The sequence below is a fragment of the Canis aureus genome, chromosome 22 (assembly GCF_053574225.1).
Source record: "Canis aureus isolate CA01 chromosome 22, VMU_Caureus_v.1.0, whole genome shotgun sequence".
NCBI classification, from domain to species: Eukaryota; Metazoa; Chordata; class Mammalia; order Carnivora; family Canidae; genus Canis; species Canis aureus.
The window spans coordinates 7956716-7982690 of NC_135632.1; the positions used below are offsets into that span (position 1 = coordinate 7956716).

Sequence of the window (25975 nt, forward strand, 5' to 3'; positions counted from 1 at the left end):
GTATCTTGATTATGGTAATGATTTCACAGGGGTGTGTGTACAATTTAAGTATGTGCAGTTTATTATATGTTAATTATACTTCAAAAGTGCTTATTAAAAAATAGCATGGTAACAACTAGAAGAATAACACTATAATGTAAGTTTTTAAACCAGTAGGAAAAAGACAGAGAGAGTTGAATATTCCAAATCTGCAAGGAAGAAGAAAAAATAAGAAGCAAGCAATGGAAATTATTCCAGACATATGTGTAAGCACAAAAATGTAAGTGGATTAAATTCATCAGGTTTTTTTAAATTCCAACCATATGCTATTTCCAAGATAAAAAATTAAAACTTTATGACACATTAAGAAAAATATAAAGGTAAAAAATAAAGAAATGAAGATATTCCATGCTAATACTAAGCAAAAGAAAAGCTGATGTATCAAAATAGAATTTAAGACAAAAATCATTAGGAGGTAGTCATGACAATGATTAAAAAATATCTAGAAAAATGATAAAATTATGGGCATTCATGAGCTCAGTAATTTATAGCTGAAGCAGAGAAAAAAAAAATTAAAGATTACAGGCCTATGTTGCCCAGTATGGTAGCCACTGGGTACACATAGGTCTGAGCACTTGAAATGTGGCTACTCTCATATGAGATTTGCTCTAAAAGCATAAAGTATACACTAGATTGTGAATACTTGGTACAAAGTGAATGTAAAATATACTTTATAGTTATTTATATTAACTCCATGATGAAATACATTTTAGATTTATTAAATATAGTATTTAATATCACCTGTTTATTTTTTTTAGTTTTGCTACCAGAAAATTTAAACTTACAACAAATGTGGCTTTACAGTATTATTCTATTGTCTAGCATTGTTTTAGAAAACACAAGAGTACAAAAAACTATAGAGAATTGAGATGATTGCACATCTCGGTGAATTCTGTGAATTGCACTCAACTATATACTTTTAATAGTTCAATTTTATGTTATATGAATTCTATCTCAATAAAGCAGTTTTTAAATGATTTTTTAAAGAAACATTAGACAATTGCACAAGCACAAACTAATGTGTGTGTATATATATACATTATCTAGATAGATAGATAGATAGATAGATAGATAGATAGATAGATAGATAGGAAGAGAGAGGTTTCTACTCCATAATTATTGTCACATATGTGTGGGATGTTCACAAAATTTAACCATAAAGCAGGTCTTTGGAAATAATCAAGAATCTATAATGTCTTCTGAAAACAATAAAACTAAATTAGAAATCAATAGAAAAGATATGGAAGAAAGATATGTATTTTGGAAATTTAAAACTTTATTAAAATAGTTCATATATCAAGGAAGAAATCATTATGGATATTTGAGTTTCTGATGGGGCCTTAAAATTAGCATAGCTTTTTGCCTCCTGGATTCTAAATAACTTGAGAAATAAGATAATGAAGCAGATGGAATACCTAATGCAGTGGAGAAAGAAATACAACTTTTTACTGAACCATAGAATTAGACTGCCTTATCTACCCAGATACAAACAAAACAACTGTGGAATGGAACAGGCCTTCCTTTCACCCACCCCTAAAATTGCAGAACTAGTCCTGGATGAGGTATAGACAGGTTAATCTCAAGAGAAAAGTAGAGCTGAATGAGGCATGCCCTAGGTTGATTCTTCCCAAATACACCACACAGATAAGATACTTCATCTCTCCTAGGACCAAATGAGTAAAAAGGGTAAGGAAGGGCTAGGAGTTATAGTAATTGAGTACTCCCTTCACATGGATGGAATCATCAAGAATGATAAAGAAACATCCTATATAACAACAACAACAAAAATTTAATGTAAACCAAATTAAAATAAAAATATTCCTTATCAAAAGCTATGAGTTGCAGCTAAAGTAATTGTTTAACAGAAATGTATAACCTAAATGAGTATACAAGAAAAAAATTAATAAGCATTCAGCTGAAAAGGCTAGAAAAGAAAAGCAATATAACCAAACAAAATAGAAGAAAATGATGCTAAGAGCAGAAATTCATGAACAAACGGTACTGGGAAAATTGGACAGCCACATGCAAAGGAATGAAACTGGACTACTTTCTTACACCATACACAAATATAAACTCAAAATAGTTGAAAGACCTAAATATGAGACGGAATCCATCAAAATCCTAGAGAACACAGAAAGCAACCTCTTTGACCTCAGCTGCAGCAACTTCTTGGTAGACTTATCTCCAAAGGCAAGAGAAACAAAAGCAAAATTGAACTATTGGGACTTCATCAAGATAAAAAGCTTTTGTAAAGCAAAGGAAACAACAAAAGTAAAATGCAACCTAGGGAATGAGAGAAGATACCTGCAAATGTCTTACCAGATAAAGTGCTACTATCCAAAATTTATTAAGAAGTTATCAAACTTAACACCCAAAACACACAAAAAAATTCCAGTCAAGAAATGGGCAGAAAATATGGACAGACATTTCTCCAAAGTGGACACCCAAATGGCCAATGGATAAAATGAAAAAAGTGTTCCACATTACTTGGCATCAGGGAAATACAAATCAAAACCACAATGAGATACCACCTCACACCAGTCAGAATGGCTAAAATTAACAGCTCAGGAAACAACAGCCATTGGCAAGGATGCAGAGAAAGGGGAACCCTCATACACAGTTGGTGGGAATGCAAGCTGGCACAGTCACTCTGGAAAACAGTGTAGAGGTTCTTCATAAGTTAAAAACAGAGCTACCCTATGACCCAGCAATTACACTACTAGGGATTTATCCAAAGAATACACACACAGTGATTCAAAGGGGCACTTGCACTTCAGTATTTATAGCAGCAATGTCCCGAACAGCCAAAATATGGAGAGACTTCAGATGTCCATCAACAGATGAATTTATAAAGAAGATGGTTGTGTATGTGCGCGTGCGTGTGTGTGTGTGTGTGTGTGTGTGTGTGTGTGTGTGTATAAAAATAAGATGAAAACTGAGAGGGAGGCAAACCATAAGAGATGCTAAACTCTCAGAAACAAACTGAGGTTTGCTAGAGGGGAGGGAAGTGGTGGAAGGGACAGCTGAGTGGTGGGCATTGAGGAGGGCAGTTGATGTAATGAGCACTGAGTATTATATACAACTGATGAATCACTAAATTCTACCCCTGAAACAGATTTCTTAAAAAGCAGAAATTCATAAGATAGATAAAGAAAGTGAAGACTTTAGAATGTAACTTCCACTGGATTCTGAGCTGCTTTACATCAGGTATTTTTACCTATGTTGTTCACTGATGAATCTTCAGACCCTACAACAGTGCATCATAGATGTAAAATAAATAATTTGTTGAGTGAAAGGAAGAAGAAACCCTCAAGGTTTACTTCTTTGAAAGACAAAACAGATAAACTTCTGATATAACACTGTGAATGGCATGGACAAATATGAATAAAGAGAACTCATTTCACATATAGTAGAAATTCTCTTTTATAAAAAGAAATTCTTGGGATGCCTGGGTGGCTCAGTGGTTGAGCACCTGCCTTCAGCTCAGGGCATGATTCTGGGGTCCTGGGATCGAGCCCTACATTGGGGTCTCTGCATGGAGCCTGCTTCTCCCTCTGCATCAGTCTCTGCCTCTCTCTGTCTCTCATGAATAAATAAATCTTTAAAAAAATTCTCTTTAAATTATGTGACTATATAAATGTTATAAATCACTTTATTCCACTATACTTGAAAGCAGATAAAATAGACAATTTCTTAGAAACATACATTAGGGGGCACTGGGTGGCTTAGTCAGTAAGTGCCTGACTCTTGATTTCGGCTCAGGTCATGATCTCCCTCTGCCCCTCCTCTTTCTCTTTCTCTCTCTCTCTCTGTCTCTCTGTCACCCCCCCCACACACACACACCTTTCTTCCTCTATCTCCCTCTCTCTGTTAAAATAAATAAATAAATAAATAAATAAATAAATAAATAAATAAATAAATAAATAAAATAATTTCATTTTAAAAAAAGATTATTTTGGCCCCATAATACTAAAACTGTCCCTTATCTTGATATTCAGAATGCTAATACTTTATTTAGGATTTTTGCATCTATGTACAAGTATAGAACTAACTGATGCATATTAGAAATCTGAGTAATCCAAAATGCAAAGACAAAATTTATACATCATAATCAAATACAAGGATTTTTTAATTTTACAAAATAAATTAATGTAATTGAACATAAAAACAGAGTAAAAGAGAAAAAAAACAATGATCATTGTAACAGATAAAAGACATATAATTTGGCACCCCTTTATTATTAAATAAGGAAAAAGAAAAAAAAATGTGGTTTATTTCTAATCCTTATACAGTTTTGTCCCCCCCTCAATTTATATATATTAAGCATAATGTTAAGTAGGAGGTTCAACAATATATCCTTTTTTTATTGTTTCTGACTTTCAAGGGAAGTCTTCTAATAAATTAACCATTTAATGATCATTTTCAGTTTTTAGTCAATAATCTTTATTAGTTTAAGGGTATTTACATCCACTCCTACTCTGCCAGGGGTATTTTTTGTTATTCTTTATATTATTCTTGCTCTACAATGAACACCCAAGAGAATTAACAAACTCAAATTACCGGAGTAGAATTTAGCAAATTTGTAGATACAAGATTAATATAGGAAAATGATGTCCAGTGTCCAAATCTTGGTTTTTAAATAAATTTTTCAGTAAAAAAAAACAGGGATCCTTGGAGAAATATCTAATTCTAGGGCTAGGGCAAGAAAGATACAAGTCTGAAGCTTCTTATAGTACCCGATACGAAAGAAGTGCTTAGAAAAACAAAAGAATGGATCAAATTAAAGGGACACATATCCCAGGTTGACCAAGCTCCCCATGGCCATTTATATATTAATATAAATAAATGATTGAATAGATAAATAAATGCCAAGAAGGGACACATCTTTCTTACAAAAGAATTCTAAATAATATATGTAGTAGATACTATGTCCTCCTCCTCCCCACTCCAGATCCTGCCTGCCCCTCCCCACCTTTAGGGTGGGCCATACAAGTACCTCACTTCCAAACTAAGAATAGAATAGAAAAAGAGAAAAATATTAATAAAGGAGAAACCCAGTTTAGCCAACAAAAGAACATTAATACCATTAGTGATGTTACATAGATATCATGTACTCCCTTGACATGATGCAAGAATGGCACTTCACCTCTATTTTTAAAAACTCATTACCCCTCCCCAAAAAACCTATAACCCAGGATGCCTGGATGGCTCATTCGGTTAAACATCTGCTTTCGGCCCAGGTCATGATCCCAGGGTCCTCAGATCAAGCCCCACATTGGGCTCCCTGTTCAGCGGGGAGTCTGCTTCTCCCTCTACTCTTCACTCCGCTCATACTATCTCACTCTTTCTCCCTCTCTCTCTCTCTCTAATAAAGAAATAAAATCTTAAAACAACAATAATCTATAACCCATTGTAATCATAAGAAAAACATCAGATTGACGGACATTCTACAGGATACCTGGCCAAGATTCCCCAAGAATGTCAAGGTTATGGAAAACAGAGACTGAGACTGACAGACTCTCATAGAACAGAGGAGCTTGGGAAGACATGCTAACTAAATAAAATGTGGTGCCACGTTTTAGATGCTGGAATAAGAAAAAGAATATTAATGGAAAACTAGTGAAATCTATACAAAGCGTGGAGTTTAGTTACTAATAATGTACCAATGTCAGTTTCTCAGTTTTGACAAATGGACTGCAGTAATGTAAAATGTTACCAATAGGAGAAACTAGGTGAGAAATATACGAGAATGCTCTTCTTTGTAATTTTTCTGTTAATCCTAACATTATTCAAAAATTAAAACTTTGTTTTTAAAAAACCAATAATGTTCTTATATAGTAATAACACCACTTAGAAAATGCGATTTCAAAAGTCTAACAAGAGACATGAAAATGTTTACACAAAAAATTATTAAACTGATGGATATAAAAGATCTAAATAAGTGAAAAAGAAATACCCCAGTATCACAGAAAGACTGAATATTTCAAAGATGGCATTTGGGGATGTCTGGGTGGCTCAGCGGTTGAGTGTCTGCCTTTGGCTCACAGCATGATTCCGGGATCCGGGATCGAGTCCCACATCAGGCTCTTTGTGGGGAACCTGCTACTCCCTCTGCCTATGTCTCTGCCTCTCTCCCTCTCTATGTCTCTCATGAATCAATAAATAAAAATCTTAAAAAAAAAGATGGCATTTAATCCCTAAATTAATTAAAATGTCCATATAATAATAAACTCATTGAATGTTAACATAAATATTCTTTATAAAAATAAAAAATGAGAATACTGGGACTGTTTTATATGGTTGCAATTCTCTTTTAGTATCTATCTTAATATAGAAGTTTTGTCTTATCTAATTCTGCCTTCAATTTGTTTTGATATCACAATCCATGTAGCTTTCAAAACTCCCATTTTAAACCCTGAGAGAATAAAGTGACAAGAGCAAATAATATCTTGGTATGATTAGGAAAATAATTTTGACCCATTAAGAGTCCTGGGACCCCAAAAAAACAACAACAAATAGCCCTAGGACCATACTTTGGTAACCACTGTTTTGGAGATAATGTGTTATCACCCTTAACCTCAAGCACTCATACTGCTCTTTATTTACATTTTAATAAGAAAAGTTTCAAATACAGAGAAGAGTTGAAGAAATTTTATAATACCCATATACTCAAGACCTAGATTCTACAATTAACATTGTATTACATTTTTTATCATCTATCTTTCCATCCCTCTATTTATCCATCAATACGCCTGTTTTTCTCATTTTTTCACAGTGCACTTCAAAGTAAGTTGCAGATAATGAGTATATGTCTCCCCAAATATTTTAAGCATGTATCATTACTTAGAGCTTAGTATTATATTTCTTTTACAGTTTTTTTCTCTTAGGTAAAATTTATATATAATGAAATGCAAAAAACTTACGTGTATAGACATTTGTCCAACCTAAACCTCTTTGAACATACAGAACATGACTTACCCCCAGAAAGTTCCTTCTTAGTAAATCCCTCAACCCTTCCTAGTCCCCAGAAGCAATCACTGTTTTGATTTTTCTACCCAGATTATCTTCACCTTTTCTACACCCAATCATACAAATGGATTCATACAATATATGCCTCCTCTCACTCAAAGCAATTATCTTTTAGAACCATCCATATTAAAATATATTTAACATTAATTTACCTACCATGAAAATGACTATCAAAATGAGACAGATGCCCACTATGATAAGGAAAGGGATTAGATAGTATTCCAGAGGAAGACTAAATTCTGGAACTAAGATGATGTGGCCCCTAGAAGAAAACAAAAATTAGTAATTGAGAAATATTAAGAGTTGCCAAATTAGAATGTTAATTAAAAACAAAAACACTGTTTAAAAGGCATTTAGACATTACAATTCAATCCACTACATTCATCTCATTTTCTAATATATGATTTCCAATAATTTAAGAGATATTTTCTCTTTCAGTTTATTTTACATACCTGACAAAATAACTTGCCTACATAATTAAAGAAGCTTTTAGACTGGGTACAGGAAATCAGCCAATCAATATTTACTGTGTCCATCCTGGAAATGTGTCATTTACTGAATTTAGCAACCTGGGCAAAATTCTGCCTATTTTACATGCAAAATCAGCATTAAAACAATGGTAGTACCTTGGGTACTATGTCAACAAAAACCCCTACCCCAACCAAATTACTATTCATCAGTTCCTGCTATGGTAAAACTCTGAAGCCACTATTAATAAAAAATGCCCTCTTCCCTATATGCTTTACATGAACTTCTTACACCAGGTACAATGGACATAGCCCCTATAGTACTCTATATTCATCTGTGAGATACGGAATAAAAAACTGGTAAAGGAATTTATAGGAGTTGTAGCTTCCTCCCTATACTCCACCCTCCCCATTGCTTGCCTGGAAAAAGCCATTAAAATATGTATGTTGTGGGGGAGGGACAGAGAACACTACATGCCTTATTCCCCTTTGTTATTAACCAACTTATTACTTACAGTGCTATTACTATCATAAAAATTGACAGGGACTCATGAAATGAAACTGTGATCAGAATAGGCACACTATTTTTGTTGTGTGAGCAAACTTTACATGGCTGCAAAATCCTGCATTAGAAAATATCTTCAGTCTAGGGAAGGGCCAGTAATATGACTGCTTTCTCCATTGTATTCCTGTGCTACTCAACTAGTATGATGCCATTAACACTACATTGTAACCCACTGCTGGGCGAATTTTTAGACAGTGAAGCCTGCTACTTCATAACACAAGGGTTTAATGCAAAACAAAAATTCTCAATAAAAGGGAAATGAAAACTGGTCAACTCCTTCCCCACTTCCCCACACAGAGATATTCAGGACACCACAGAACTTAAGAAAAATAATATGAAATCAAATTATTTCTGTCCCAAAGCAATTTTTCAGTCCTCATTCTATGGTTTATTACATTCATATTCAGGGAGCTTTATCAAGCTTTACTAAGTACAAAAACAAACAAAAAATACAAGGAATTTTTCCCCAATAATTTAAATATTTTCCCCAAACTGCTAAGAATGCTAGAATAAAAGTAGCTTTTTATTTCAATCACTTTTCCAGTGGAATAAGAGATGACAAAAGATTTACATGCATCTTTGTAGCTTTACATAAAATACAAAAATGACTCAGGGTAAAAAGAGAAAAGCAGCAGGCTTGGACTGATGTATTTGGTACCATCTCTTCCAGCATGAGGCCACGTCTGGAAGTAATGTCCTTATGCCTGGCACAAACCTTCTGAAACCATCTGAGCCCAGGGCTGAGATAGTAATAGTGGTGCCACTTTTAAGTAAAAGAGCCTTTCCATAAAACGCTAATCTTCTGCAACTTTCCTACCCCACCCCACCGACCTGCTATAAATGAACATTGTTAGGGGTTAGAAGCCAGAGTACTGCATACCTAAATTCAACCCATTATAGCATCTAAGTATATCAGCAAAAATAAACTTTACATCTCTCACATTAGTTTTCTTCTTCTCCTTTTATGTTAACAACTTTCTAACGTATATGTAGCCTGGATAAGATAAACAAATAAACCCTGTCCTATGAGACAAGCCCCAGGATTGCTAAGAAATGAACAGAACTGCTAGGTGAGAAGGAGCTAAACAAACCAACCCAGTAGAAATTAAAAGACTTTATTGAAAACTTCCTATATATGTATAACCACAGAAGTGGAATCAATCCCAGAATTTTCTTGTGAGCAATATTTAGGAGTCACAGACCTAGGTTCTAAATCTAGTGTTCTTTATGTCTTATTAATGCTCGCCTGCTATACCACAAACCATTTTAGTTTACTGTCAAGATGTATTGTGAGAATTTTTAAAGGGTCTATAACTGATAGAAGGTTTTAAGCATCTTAAAGCAAGAGTTCAATGCACACTCAAAACATTACTATTTCTTAAGCAATTACTAATGGTGGATGGTGGTGATAGTAATGATACAGGGTAGAGAACTACAACAAACAATCAGTCCTCTAGCTTTATTTCTATTTCCTCTGTCTAGGCTCCTACAGCTGAGCCTACAGCCTCATCCTTCATGTCCTAGTCCCAGGTGAATCTATACCTGAAGGAGATATTTAAATAGTGTTAGTATTTTACCACACTGCCTCCACGTCCACCCCTAAATACAGTATATTCCATGAGGTCTGGAGCTAAGATTTGATCATTGATGCAGAGCCCTAAGCCACTCAGGAAATAGTGTCTTATTCTCCTTTGCATTGAGTTCCTAGGCTAATTTCAAACCAGGTGTTTAGGCCTAAATTTTATAATAATAATCTAACTTCTCAATCTCCCTGAGAAATGACTTCAAATATATATATGGTTTCTATTTGGGATGCTGGAAAGTTCTAAAATTAGAATGTGATGGCTGCACAACTCTGTAAATATACTAAAATCACTGAATTATATACTTTAAAATTGGTATAATTTACAGAATATAAAATATGTCTCAATAAAGTTGTACAAATTTTTGTTTGCAAGAACAAGTATGCAAGAATAACTATGAGAAACCTGAAAGAGAGGAGTGGAAGTGGGAGAAGGCTAGCCCTATCAGATACTAATGCATATTATAAATCCCTATTTTTTTAAAAGATTTTATTTATTTATTCATGAGAGACAGAGACAGAGAGAGAGAGAGAGGCAGAGACACAGGCAGAGGGAGAAGCAGGCTCCACGCAGGGAGCCTGATGCGGGACTCGACCCCGGGACCCCAGGACCATGCTCCGCGCCAAAGGCAGGCGCTAAACCGCTGAGCCACCCAGGGATCCCCTATAAATCCCTATTTAACAAAAACCAGAGTGGTCTTAGTGGACAGAAAAGAAAGAAAATTCAGTTATGTATGGAAACATGGCAACATCTCAAACTGGGTGAAGGGACAAGCATTTTAAGGAGCAGTGTTAGGGTAACAGGATGGTTATTTGACAAAAGATATAATCGGTTCCATTTCTCAAGCTTTATAGAGGAAAAATTACAAATAAGACAGAAATTTAATGTTAAAAATGAAACTATATAAATGTGAGTATATTCTTCTGTAACCTAGAAGCGGGGAAACTTCCTAAGACTCAAGACCAGCAGCCCACTGGAAAATATTAAAATATTTGTATTTTAAAAATAACACTGGTGGGGATCCCTGGGTGGCTCAGTGGTTTGGTGCCTGCCTTTGGCCCAGGGCACGATCCTGGAGTCCCGAGATAGAGACTCGCGTCGGGCTCCCGGCATGAAGCCTGCTTCTCCCTCTGCCTGTGTCTCTGCCTCTCTCTCTCTCTCTCTCTCTCTCTCTCTCTCTATCATAAAATAAATAAATAAATCTTAAGAAAATCTTTATAAAAAAATAAATAACACTGGGTATGGAGCTTACTTAAATAAATTATAAAAATAAAAATAACACGGTAAAATTAAAATGACAAAGTATTAGAAAGTGCTTATAATATATAACAAATAAATGGTTAACATACCTAATAAGTAAAGACCTTCTAAAAATAGAGAAGAAACTTACCAACAAGCTACTAGGAAACATGAGATAAAGATAAATAGTTTATAGAAAAGTTCTTATGCATAAGAAAAGATGCTCAGTTTGTTCATATAAAGAAAATACTACTAAAATTACAACAAGAAACCATTCCTCACCTATCTAGTAAAAACTAAAACATCTAACATTCTTTGTTGATGAGGTTGTGGGAAAAGAAACATCATATTTTGCTGGCACAACCTTTACAGATAGGAATTTATAATATCTAGCAAAAATACAATACATTTAACCTCTGACCTAGCAATCCCACTTCTAGGAATCCAAAGATATACTAGCAAAAACATGAAAAGACTTCTACATAAGGTTATTCACTACAGCACTATTTATAAGAGTAAAAGAATGTGAACAATTCTAATGTCCATCAACAGAGGATCTGGCTGATTAAACTGTGGCCCATCTACAAAATGGAGTTCTAGGCAGCTGTTAAAAGGAATGAAGGGGACACCTGGTTGGCTCAGTAGTTGAGCATCTGCCTTTGGCTCAGGGAGTGATCCTGAAGTCCTGGGATCAAGTGCTGAATCAGGCTCCCCAAAGGAAGCCTGCTTCTCCCTCTGCCTATGTCTCTGCCTCTCTCTCTCTGTGTGTCTCTCATGAATAAATACATAAAATCTTTAAAAAAAAAAAAAAAAGGGAATGAAGAATATTTCTACTCCTATGATGTAATCTCCAGGATATACTATTAAGTGGGGGTGGGGGGAAGGATATGGTACAGTCTTTATATATTGAGGGTGAAAGATGAGGGACAAGAGATAGGTATTTGGTTATAATTTTAAAGAATTAAAGAATAAACCAAAAACTTTTTTAAAGTTGGAAGAGCAGACAACTCTTGATCTCAGGTCATGAGTTTGAAATGAAAAAACTTTAAAATTGTTACTTCTTAAAAGGTTAGATGGAACAGAATGGACAGAGCAGATGATACTCAGAAGCTGGACTTCTCTGAATATACATTACATTGTGTTTTGTTGATATTGACTTTAAGTTTCCACCTAATTATAAAAACCACAATGGAGGTAAAAAGCAATCCCTGAAATCTAAAAGCAACATGTATCAAATAGACCTATGTTTCCAGTTGATAGCATCAGAACACAGAATTATTATTTTTTAAAAGATTTTATTTATTTATTCATGAGAGACACAGAGAGAGAGAGAGAGGCAGAGACACAGGCAGAGGGAGGAGCAGGTTCCATGCAGGGAGCCCGATGCAGGACTCGATCCCAGGTCTCCAGGATCACGTCCTGGGTTGAAGGCAGTGCTAAACCACTGAGCCACTCGGACTGCCCCACAGAATTATTTTACATGTTTTTAAAACATGGTAATTTGATTTTAGATCCTTATTATGATATACCTGAAACAAAGAAAAAACCGTTTTTAAAAACACAGTAGTGTTGGGTATTGTTCTGCATCTATTGTGTGTCTACAGTGCAATTAAAAAAGAAAATAATTATTTTGTTGCCTTTGAGCATGAACAAAATAAAAATAAAATACACATGTAAGATCAATGAAGTACAGTAAAAATCCTTTAATACTGAATTTAGGTTGGAAGCAGTAGCATATGCTCATGATTTACTGTATCTTTAAAAATATATTATTCTACCTGAAGGTCTTACCCTGTAAAACAAAAGCCAAAAAATAAAAAACAAAAAGCATATATAGTTCTTAGTTTTATCCACTGAAAAGCCCTAGAAATAGTGATGAGCTAAGGAGCAATGATCACCTCTCAGTCTCTAAATACTATATCCAATTAAAAAGAAACAGAGCTCCTAGAAAAAAATATTGGTTCCATGTAAGGGGGAGGAAAAAGAACAAGATAGGCCTGGAACATCTTGTCATACAGAAAACAAGAAGCAATCAAGAGCTCCAGATTTATATCAAAAGAAATTTGGATTAAACTTGAAGTTTGAGGGCAGCCCCGGTGGCACAGCGGTTTGGCGCCGCCTGCAGCCCAGGGTATGATCCTGGAGACCCTGGATCGATGGAGCCTGCTTTTCCCTCTGCCTGTGTCTCTGCCTCTCATTCTCTCTCTGTGTCTCTATGAATGAATAAATAGAATCTTTAAAAATAAATAAATAAATAAACTTGAAGTTTGAAATGGGAAAATGTGAACAGCAATAAAGATTATAACTGCAATGGGCTGAAGCATATTAAATGAGCTTTAACTCATGAGTTCATTATGATAGGTTGAACATATATACAAATCATCTTTGGAAGATGCTAGTGAATCAAATCATTTTGAAACAGTAAAGTAAGGAAAGGAATTGTTTACCCTAGCTTTTTTTTTTTCTTAAAGTTTATTTATTTATTTGAGAGAGAGAGAGAACACAATGCAGAAGTGAGGGGCGGAGGGAGGGAGGGAGAATCCCAAGCAGACTCCCCACTGAGCATGGAACCCAGTACAGGGCTGGATCCCAGGACCATGAGATTGTGACCACAGCCAAAATCAAGAGGTAGACAATCAGCTGACCCACCCAGATACCTCTCTCTCTTTTTTTTAAAGATTTTATTTGTAAATAATCTCTACACCCAACATGGGGCTCAAACTGACACCCCCAAGATCAAGAGTCATATGCTTCACCAACTAAGCCAGCCGAGCACCACTATCTTAGCTTTCTTAAACAGACTGTGTATCAAAGTAATCAAATAGGTGGAAGTTCTCTTTACAGAAGTATTTTAGCTAAATAATGAAGGAATTATAAAATTAGATTGCAAACCCTAAAGAACTAATAGATTTAGAGAGTTATCATCAATGATTCCTCACATTATAGAGAACCAATACAATGTGTCTCCTGATGGAAATACGTAATACCGTATATGTGAAGCATACTTATACTACCTGTTTCTGGCCCTGTAATCACACTTGAATTAGAACAAACCTCTAGAACTAATTAGCAATTAATAGGAAAAATAAGTAACAAAGAAAAATTCCAGACAATATCCCATGGATGTAATCAGAAAAGTTCAGATAAATTTTACAGAATCCAACTTCTTTAAAAAGTAAGTAACTAGGGGGGAAAAAAAGACACATGGCAAACTTACAGATTAAAAAAAGGGTCATCACATGCCCTGATTTACCTGGGTGAGTTGTGGTTTATGCCTGTTGTCTCTATGTAATTATTAAAAGTAACCCTTTTCGGAAGGGAGAAGAAATGTGTGGGAAATATCAGAAAGGGAGACAGAACATAAAGACTCCTAACTCTGGGAAACGAACTAGGGGTGGTGGGAGGGGAGGAGGGCAGGGGGTTGGGGGTGAATGGGTGACGGGCACTGAGGGGGACACTTGACGGGATGAGCACTGGGTGTTATTCTGTATGTTGGTAAATTGAACACCAATAAAAAATTAATTTATTAAAAATAAAATAAAATAAAATAAATAAAATAAAATAAAATAAAATAAAATAAAATAAAATAAAAGTAACCTTTTTCATTCTCAACAGTCATTGCAATGAAAAGTAGCTTTAAAAAAACCCAAAAAACACTTAAGACATAAGAACCATTGCAATGTATGGGCATTATTTGGATTCTGCTTGAAACAAATACTTAAAAAAAAAAGAAGAATTTCAGACAATTGAGAAAATCTGAAAACTAAAATAATGTGTTGATATTAAATTACTGTTTACTTTTTCATAAAATAGTAAAATAATTACATTTTTATGTGTAAAGATGTCTTCTAGTGATATGCTCTGAGATATTTACAGTTGAAATTACAAGATGGCTGGAATTTGCTTCAAAATAATCATGATGTGGGAAATAAAGAGATTGAATAGGGTGGGGTTTGAGAGTAGACAGTCAAAAAAACTGACCATGGGTTGATAATTTTGAAACTGAACGATGAGATTCATTATACTCATCTCTCTACTTTTAAATATGCTTAGAAGTTTCCATAATAAAAAGTAGAATAAATAATTATTGGCTAGAATGTTAGAGAAAGGGGAAATCTAGAACTATTGGTGGGAATGTTAACTGGCACAACCACTTTGGAAAATACCACGGAGGTTCTTTAAAAAATTAAATTTAATTTAACTATTTAAAATTAAATTTAAAAATTTTTTAAATTAAAAATAGAAATGCCATATGATCTAGTGATGCCACTACTTGATATTTACCTGAAGAAAACAAAAGCATTAATTAAAAAAGAAACATGCACCCCTAAGTTTATTGCAGCATTATTTATAACAAGCAAGATACAGAAGCAACCTAAGTAACCATCAATAGACAAATGGATAAAAAATATGTGGTGTGTATGTGTACAAACACAGAAACACACACAAACATACACACACAAGGGAATATTATGCAGCCATTAAAAAGAATGAAATCTTGCCACATGATAACATGGATGGACCTAGAGGATAGTATGCTAATTGAGTAAGTAGACTGAGAGGCAAATATCAAAAGATTTCACTTTGGGGTGTCTGGGTGGTTCAGTCAGTAAAGCATCTGCCTTCAGCTCAGGTCATGATCCCAGTGTCCTGTGATCGAGCCCCACGTCAGGCTCCCTGCTCAGCGGGAAGCCTGCTTCTCTCTCTCCCTCTGCTGCTCCCTCTGCTTGTGCTCACAGTCTCTCTCTCTCTGACACATAAATAAAATCTTTTAAAAAGAAAATTTCACTTATATGTGAAATCTAAAAAACAAAACAAACAAAACACAAATTCTTAAATACAGAGAACTGGTGGTTGCCAGAGGAGATGTGTGGATGGTGATGAGTGAAACAGGTGAAGGGGCTTAAATAGATGACAAACTTCCAGGTATAAAATGAGTTGCAGAGAATAAAAAAAAAAAAAAAAAAAAAAAAAAAGGTACAGCATAGAGAATATAGTCAATAACACTGCAAAGTCACAAATGGGGATTATATGTATGGTGAACACTGAGTTATACATAGAATTATCAAATCATATGCTGTATATGCTGTATACCTGAAACTAATATAACATTGTAGGTTAAGTAGGGGGGCAGAGGGGCAGAGGGAGAGGGAGAAGACTTGATCCCAGGACCCTGGGATCACTCCCTGAGCCAAAGGCAGATGCTTAACCAACTGAGCTATCCAGGCCCCACAAATAAATAAAATCTTAAAATAATAATAATATTTTTTAAGTAGTATAAGTTTATGGGTTGGTGGGTAGATAGTTAGGAAGGCAGGCATACAAACAGGCACACAGGCAGACAGACACAAAGGCCAGCTGACAGACGGATGAGGCAAATGTCTATGTTCATGTTTACAGTCCCTTATGCACAATTCTGAAAAACTAAAAAGCTTTAAAAAATAATGTTGGCAATTCATCTGATAGTAAACCTGAACTGAACTGACATGATAAAATATTCATGCATTCATTGCAGATATAGATATATGTAATTTGTTTGATTCAGGGATGCTGCCTCAAATTATATTTGGAATCACACCTAACTTCTAAAAATCCAAAAAATTTTAAATTCCATAATACATCTACCCCACAAATTAAGATAAGAAGTTCTATGGACTTAGGTCTAAATATTAAGTAAATAAAGCAAGCTATAAAACTACTATATATTGCATGGTTCTCTTTAGTGAGCACATCATCAACTAATATGAGTATTCAAAAATGGGGAAAAATGACAAGCTTTTATAAAAGTAACTGTTAGAGAAGAGCATCATAAAGACTTTCATTTTAATGCTTTATATTTCTGAATTTTTCCATATTCTACCAGCATGTATTACTTTTTAATTTAAAAAGTCAAGATTTTATAATTAAAACAAAAAGAAACATTCTTTATAACACATATTAAAATACACAGAATTTTTCTAAATGAGGTAACAATATGGAGGTAACCATATAAGTTCATCCTCTAGTAACCAAACAAGCATGGCTGACAAAATAGCATCTCACATAACTATTTCTAATAGCACATCCAAAATTACATTTCCAAACTTAAAAAAGACATTCTGAGCACATAATATGTGAACAATATTTTAAATATTAAAACTGTGTAGGGAAAATGACAAAACAGTTAAATAGAAAACATTTCCCTCTTCTTCTTACGCATTTTCAAACTCAAATGTTCATGGATTTTCCCTCCCAAAATAATTAAAATTGGATTTCACTGTGCCAGTTTCCTTTTTTGGAAAATGTAGATGCTAAGAGATAAAAATAACTTCTAGAGAGTTGTAAAAATTAAATGGTAACAAAAGTAAAAGTCTTGCTGTCTTGCTGTCGTACTGGCACTTGCCAAATACTAAATAAACATTATTGCTTTTATTACTAATATTGTTATTGTTCCTATTAGTCACAAGCCTGCTCCTGCCCACTATCTGCTCCATGGAAGAAGTTCTGAAGTGTTCATTGCAGTGTTTTCTATATAACATGAAACAGGTAGGCCCCAGTTTCCATCTATGTTAACCTGGTAATGAAATTTGGGGGGGAAATTCCATTTAGAAGTTTTTATTCTAAATGAAACTTTTTAAACTTGAAAACAAACTTTTTGTCTTTGTAAAATTAAGTCAATAACGCAATGTTTTGGATTGCGTTTATAAAATATCTTTTTAATATTTATTAAATCTTAATGAAAAGTGTCATAAATGTAAATCACATTGTTACTAAATATCAGTGGTTTTATTAATCTATAAAAGTGAAAGTTTGGTTTTTCTTTTTAATTTTATATATTTATTTGAGAGCAAGAGTACGTGAGCACAAGCAGAGGTAGGAAGACAGGGAGTGGGAGAAGCAAGCTAAATCCTAGAACCCTGGGATCATAATTTCAGCCAAAGGCAGACACTTAACCCACTAAGCCACCAAAGTGCTCTGAAATTCTGGTATCTCTTTAGCAACATGAGGGCCTTAGGCTCTCTAGTATATTTTCAATTGTAATCATGCACAGAAGAAATATTACAACAAAGTCTCACAATCATAATGACTTAAGAGAGAATTTAGCACAATAGAGTTCATTTTAAAACATAACTTTGAAAAAAATAAATAAAATAAAACAACTTTGGTTAAAACTAATAAAATTCTAACCTATTATAAAGAAGAATATTAAGCTACCTCATTATTTTTTATATCCATTACTTACCCTTTTTCATATGTAAATTCATCTTTCAGGGAATTAGCTGATGATTCCCCAATAAAGACAGATGGAATGTCAATTTTCTTCAGCACATCAACTGTATAAAAGAATAATAAAATTACTCTTATGATTCCATACTTAGTGTACAATTAACTTTAGTCTCTTCATAATAGCAGCGGATGTAATCAACAATTACAATCAGTTCAAATTGGTTGATTTTCCTGATTGTAGATCTATACCATCATCAATCACAGTACTTGAGAAATACTTTCACATTTACAATAACAAAAGCTAACATTTTGCATACATACATTACCATACTATCTCAATAGTCCTATGAAGATTGAGATATATTAATATTTCCTTTTGATTTATTCCTCTGTGGACATAATTAACTCTTAGAAAAGGAAGAGGAAGAAATTTTAAGTTTTCTTTCCACACATAGCTTAAATGCAAAAGTGAATAAAGTTTTTTTTTTTTTTACATACCCATTCCCAGGAGACGTATAAGCCAAAGAATGTAAGAAAAGATCACTTTACAGAAGTCTCAAAAATGACACCATAGATGTATGGCTTTCCAGAGTGAAGGGCTGACAGAAGTTGAGAAAGGGTATAGAATAGGAAAGCCGAGTAAATTTCTACTTCCTCCTAAGCCTGGAGTTCATGGTAAAGCTTTGTTTGGTTTGGTGTCTCAAGAAATCGGACTCTTATTCCCATATCACAAAACCAAAATCAAATGCCAACAAAAGAAAAGTTTGTAAAAATTACCTATTACTCAGGAAGATCCTCTTAAATTTACAATAGAAGAAGTAGCCTTATTATTTTTAGCTGTGAGTTAATTTAACAAATTTGGCTTTAGAAAAAAAATCTATTGTTTTCATTACATTTTTTACAATAAGCTCTACATTTTCTTAAAAAACACAAATTTGTTATTTATTTTAAAAGGGGGAGGATACAAGAAGAAAACCAACCATAATCCTTCCCACCCAAAGACAACGGTTTTATGTGAAGTAATACAGTTCTACGAGTTTCAACAAATACATATAGTTATGTAACCACACCACAATCAAGATAATGTTCCATCACCCTGAAAATTCCCTGTATCCCCCCTTATTTTCAACCTCTCCCCTCCAACCTAAGCAACTACAGATGTCTTTTCTTTAATCCTTATAAAACCAAGTTTTAAAGTTCTAAAATCTTGGGACCTCTGGGTGGCTCAGCGGTTGGGCATCTGTCTTAGGCTCAGGGCATGATCCTGGAGTCCTGGCATCGGGTCCCACATCAGGATCCCTCTGCCTCTCTCTCTTTCTCTATCTCACATGAATAAATCTTTAAATTTAAAATCTTTAAAATTTAATTTAAAATCTTTAAAAAAAAAAGTTCTAAAACCTTGGTATCCTTGGTAGAGTACATTTTTTTCACTTCTAGATTGTTTTGTTTTATGCAAATATAATCACTCATTCAGCTCATTCTCTCCCTTGCTCCCTCTCTTCCTACTTGCCCCCTTTCATATACACACACCCTATGTAAGCCCCAGGAGGGCAGAAACCAAAATGTTTAGTAAAGGAATATTTAATCACTATTTTTATATCAGTGGGATCAATACAACTTTTATTTTTTTATATCAATGCAACCATGCAATAATGGAAAAAAGTATAAGCTTTTTCCATTCAGTGATACACCTCAGCTATTCTGTCAATAATTATTGGAAGTAACATCACTTCTTTGAGTTATGATATCTAAAGCACTGAAAAACTGCTCCTCACTTTAGTCAGAAGAAGGGGAGAAAAGTTGCACGCAAATATGAATAGCCAGCTTGGAGACTTTGCAATACTATTTATCTACTAAAAACAAAACCAAACATATTCTAGTTCTCAAAACACTTTAAAAAACACTAAATTTTAATTCTAATCCACAAAGCAACTGAAGTACACACTGCCAATAGTACTGTCATGATATCATAGACAAATTATAATTTAAATGGCCAGGTTCATATATCCAATTGCCTGTTCAATATCTCCATTTGATTGTCTAATAGATATTTTTTATTGGAGTTCAATTTGCCAACATATAGCATAACACCCAGTGCTCATCCTGCCAAGTGCCCCCCTCAGTGCCCACCACCCAGTCACTCCAACCCCCCCCACCTCCCTTTCCACTACCCCTTGTTCGTTTCCCAGAGTTAGATATCTCTCATGTTTTGTCACCCTCACTGATATTTTCACTCATTTTGTCTAATAGACATTTTAAACAATGTTTTTCAAAAGGAACTCTCATTATATCTTTCCTCTCAGTCAGCTCTACTCCTTGTCTTTCTCCTTTCTGTAAACAGCAGTCTGTATTCACCTAGTTTCTCAGGCTGTACATCTTGGAATCATTCTTGACTCCTCCCTTTTCTTATTTCTTCTATCAAATCCTATCAATTTCAAAATACAGCCATCATTCTATCGCTTCTCATCACAGTCACTGCTAATACTCCAGATCACCATCACCTCTGGCCTGACTGTTGCAGCAATGTTCTGACTTGTCTTTTTGTTGGCACTCGGGCACACTTTTCACCTTCATTCTGTTCTCCAAAGAATAGCCAAAGTGATTTTTGAAAATAAAAGATCACCTCACATTTCTGTTTAAAAAGCTACACATAACAAATTCCAGAGTCCTATAAATACCCAACATGATCTTGCCACTGGCCCCTTATCTAACACCTCATGCCCTGCCATTCTCTTTGCCTTGCTCACTATACTCTAGCCACAGTGCCTTTCTGTCACACCTGGAAAACACCAAATATGCTTTATCTTTGAACCTTTGCATTCGCTTGCTGTTCCTTTTCCTTGGAACACTGCTTCAGAAATCTGCATGGGTCAGTTTCTCACTATAGACCTATGTTCCAATGTCAAAGCCTCATGGAAGCCCTCTCTGACCACCCTATCTAAAATGGCCCCCCTCCTCCCATCCCTGCTGCTCTATATTCCTCAGCCTGAACTGGTTTTCTTTATAGCACTTATCACTACTTGACATATAGCATATCTTGTTGATTATGTGTTCATTTCCTCTCTCCCACCCTAGAATGTAATAACAGCAGTAATAATAACTGGATTGCCATTAAATGATTATTATTGCTATTATATACTATAATATATAATAAATACATGATAATATAGCTATTAGATAATAGCTACGTAAACGCTAAGAACAGGCAGTCTTCTAAATGCTTTATATGTCTGAATTTATTCAATCCTCAGCAACCAGGGATGTCTGGGTGGCTCAGTGGTTGAGCATCTGCCTTTGGCTCAGGTCAAGAACCCAGGGTCCTGGGATCGAGTCCCACATCAGGCTCCCCACAGGGAGCCTGCTTCTCTCTCTGCCTATGTCTCTGTCTCTCTCTGTGTCTCTCATGAATATGTAAATAAAATCTTAAAAAAAAAAAAAAACTCAACACCCAATGAGTTAAGTACTATTATAATTCCCATCTTACAGATTAGAAAAGAGGCCTACAGAGATGTAAAGTAAGATACCCAAAATCACACAGCTAGCAGATGATCCAGCTGTGATTCAAACCCTAGCAGGCAGTACCCAGAAGCCACTGGGTAGCTGTTAGCTACTGCATTCTACTACTTTCCTGAAAGACACTAGGGCAGAGCCTTAAACTGTATCATTCCCTGCTACAATCATGGTGCCTAAAACAGTACCTGAGAAAGAGTAGGCTGTCAAAAAGTATTTGTTGAAGGAAGACAGAAAGGAAAAAAGAAGAAACAACCCAAGACATAATGATAACTCACCCTGGTTATAACAATTAGGAATGTGCACAGCCTAGCCTCAAACCTAAGGCCTCCTGATCTGAGCTCTTGCCCCTCTGCCATGGCATGGATTTTCTCATACACCTGCTCTCATGAGATCTTCAATAATCTTGTCAGGTCAAATAAAAATTAAAATTATTCACACCTTTACAGATGAAGGACTTATAGGGTTAGGTAACTTTACCAAAGGCACAGGCTAGTTCATATATTAACTAACCCAGAAGAATAAACCCACATTTCCTGCTTCTGAAATTGATGTTTTCCCCATCACATTCAGCTTACTCCTGAAGAAGACAAATGTTACTGGGTCACTGAGATAACCTACCCTATGTCCTCGCTGAAATAAAAACAAATTCCTTGTGTAAAATGTTGGCAGCAAGGGGCTTTTAAAACTTCCTTTTGTTTCCAGATACTAGAATGTCTACTCCTAGGAGAACATGTGCAATATTCTTTGCTGTAGACTAAGCCTTAAAAAGGGGGAGAAATACATGCCTCTTTTAATGAATCCATGTTTTCCATTCCTCTACCAAGTAACAGCAAAGACAAAAATGGTAAAGATCTTTACAACATTTGTTTTTCAATATACGAAATGTCCAAAACACACATATAGAAGGATGGAGCAAATTATCACAGAAATAATACAAGCAATAAAGGCAAGATCCAAAATTCTGAGCGGTCTTTGAAATTTAATAGCTCAGTTGGAACATTTCCATGGCAACAGCAGGATTACATGGTTACATGCTACTTTTATCATTTAGCACATTTTCCTTAGGAACTGACATGATTATCACAAAAAAGGTTTTATGGTATTACAAAGACAAAAAAAAAAAGGTGTTAGAGGGAACAGGCACTTCTTCCTTGCAAAAATTTTATTGAAAACATGTAAAAAAAAGAGCAAATAGTTTTCGAATATGAATGCTTAACTTGAAATGCCTGAGCAGGTCTTGAAGATTGCTAAACACTGGGCTCAGGCCTTCAACAAAATATACAAAGAATAAGTACTTGCTCAAAGTTATACAGCTGATACAGTGGGCACTTCAATTTAAACTCACATCTCTTTCTTGAGTATTTATGCTTTCCATTTTGCTAGGAATATATATAGATAACAAAAGCAACTGACCTGTTTTTGTTTTTTTTTTAAGAGAGATAGTTAAAGGAGAAGAAAAGTGTCAAATCTGCAGTACCCACAGAACTAATTTATTTAGCAAGTAAAGTACCTTCATCAATTTCTCTAATTCCCACCAGTGATTATTAAACTGTTTGTGAAATGCTAGAACATCCTAAGGGTACCACATGAATTATAATGAATTAATCAGCTAGACTATTTAATAATTTTAAATTTATATAGAAATTAACAAACTTATTACCTAGTTTTACTTTTTATAAATTAAAATATTGCCTCAGATTATATTAGTGGTAAGAAGAAAAGGGCTCTACTCAAATAGTAACAATAAATACGGTCTTAAGCTATAAAAAAAATTTAGTCAAGGACTCCAAAATCTTTCCTACTGAGGATTTAATTATTTAAAGTCTTAAATATATTCCAATGTAGGCTATCAGTCCATAGCTTTATGTCTGCTCTTTGCTCTAAGCTCTTTCTTGCATATGAGACTCAATGGTACTTAGTAGCCAGAGGTATTATGGTTATGTGCTAGAAGAAAAACAAAAATAAAATACTTAATCATGAACGTTGGCAGCATGTTTTGGGTTCTGAAACCAATTTTCAATTGGTATGTGGAGGATCTCCCCCATACCATGGACAACTCAACTCAATTCTGACATTACCTACTTGGAGATAGCATCAGATTCCACATGTTAAAGGTTTAGTCTCACAAGACTGCCCCCAACTCTTCGGATACCAGTTCTAAGTCCAGGTTATCACCTGTGCTTTTGATCCAATGGCTATAGGTTAGAGATTTCATTGCACCCCTTCCTTGGGCTCAATTAAATGCTAGAGGGGCTCAAAGAACTTAGAGAATCTACTTACCAGATTATCAGTCTGTTATGAAAGACTGTAACTCAGGAACAGCCAGATGGAAGAGATACATAGGGCAAGGTATGTGAGAAGGGTCTTGGAGTTTCTGTGCCCTCCCCAGGCATGGAACTCTGAACCCTGTCCTTTTGGGTTTCTATGGAAGCTCCATTACACGTACAAATGATTAAACAATCGGCTACTAGAGATCTATTCAACCTGGAGTCCTCAGCCTCTCCCAGAGATCCGGGGTGGGAGGGTGAGGGGGGGACTGAAAGCTCCAACCCTCTCATCATATGGTTGATAATCTGGGTAATCAGCCCTCATTCTTAGGTGGGGTCCAAAAGCCACATCATTAACATAACAAAAGAGACTTTTATCATTCTCACCAAATTAAGTGAAAGTGTACAGCTTAAAAATTACTGGTTAACGCCAGTTATTTGGTTAGAATTGGCTCATTATCCCTACAAGCTAATATTTAGTAGAGAATAAGGGAAAACCTTCCCATTTTGAATGAAATGCTACAGGTATGTCAATGTATGTTAAGAAGCTAATAACCAACTGGTGTAAGAAAGCACAAATACGTGGCTTTGAAATTCTATAAGAATATATAGTAGCTACTTAGTATAGGACACATATCCTAACATTTAATATTGTAAATCTCTAAATCACAAGAATTCTTTTTTTTTTTTTAAGATTTTATTTATTTATTCATGAGAGACACATATATATATAGAGAGAGGCAGAGACACAGGCAGAGGGAGAAGCAGGCTCCGTGTAGGGAACCTGACGTGGGACTCTGATCCTGGGTCTCTAGGATCAGGTCCTGGGCTGAAGGTGGAGCTAAACCGTTGAGCCACCGGGGATGCCCCTCACAAGAATTCTTATATGGGATCCTTAACTCAGGATGTTTATCTCTATTCAAAGCTTTGGTTTTCCTTTGTTTTTTGCAAAATTATCAACACATCTTCTAAAATGAAACACAAAGGTAAAAGAAAACAAAACAATTAACTGTTCAGAAAAGAACAAACTCCACTTCAGTATGAGTAAAATTGTCCCAAGAGGGTTGAGCTACCTTTCTGATAGAAAATAAATTTTGTTTTTAAACAGAAAATTAGAGGGGAAAATATCTTGTTAAGTTTTAGTTCCAAAAGATCTGTCAAACAGGAGAGAAGAAAAGTGATACCTGTACTTACTGTCGTTGGATCCCATGCTAATGAGGTCATCAGAGTCAACATTGTGAACTATGGCTGCTTTGTATCCTGCTCTTTGTGCATTTAAAACCTGCAGGTCAGAAAACAATCACAATATGAGGGAGAGAATGTTTTGTAATGGCATCCCTCAACTTCAACATAAATCAGCATGTCTATATACCATGTGTCTAGGTCTAGATTATGTATATATGTAAGACTGGATCTCAAGTATGTTCTTGAAACATGACATGTTTTACAACTGATTATCAATGACTTTGGATATCTTCTTGATTTCATTCATGGCATGAAGTAAATGAGAAGCAAATAAAGGACAGAGATACAAGCTAAAATACTAAAAGGACCCAAAACAATAGACCTATCTAGCTCTAACAGGTAGAGACATGCTAAGATCAGGTTCAAGAGTCATCAGCCCTTGGACATTCAAATCTACCTCTGCTGCTTATTAGTAGGATAAACGTGGACAAATTATTTTTATTCATGTAGATTAATCAGAATAATTTTATCCTATCCCTGAAAAAAAAAACAATCTGTAGGAGGTAAGAGTGCCTCAAGGAATTAATATTTTGTTCCTCTTTAGAGCCTCTTATACCACCTATGGAAGAGTCTCATGGAGTAGGCACTCACTAAATATTACTCATTCAAGAGTAAATGTATAAAATATATGCTCAAATTAATAGCCCACATTATAACATTACTAACACATGAGAGAAAATTAGGCTGAGATTTTTTTTAAAAAATAATTAAAATAGCATAAGTAGTTCACCAACGCAGAACCTACTGCTCTAATGTTAAGAACATGGAGAGAAAATTAACCAGCCAACAAAACTGTTACAAGGAATGTTGGGCAGTCCTGCA

At 34.9% G+C, this 25975-nt stretch overlaps 1 protein-coding gene across 8 annotated transcripts in view; it reads right to left on the reverse strand.

The window, feature by feature from the left end:
• Positions 1-25975, reverse strand: part of RNF13 (ring finger protein 13) — a 201226-nt gene that overhangs the window by 46031 nt on the left and 129220 nt on the right. For 6 of the 8 annotated variants that reach the window (XM_077864719.1, XM_077864716.1, XM_077864720.1 and 3 more), the window contains 3 exons: positions 25103-25190; positions 18145-18235; positions 7225-7330 (listed from right to left, as the gene is read on the reverse strand). In XM_077864719.1, coding sequence (XP_077720845.1) covers positions 7225-7330; positions 18145-18235; positions 25103-25190 — 285 coding nt within the window. Of the gene's footprint in view, positions 1-7224; positions 7331-18144; positions 18236-25092; positions 25191-25975 lie in introns of all 8 variants that reach the window. The other 2 variants (XM_077864722.1, XM_077864723.1) reach the window with 1 other exon arrangement.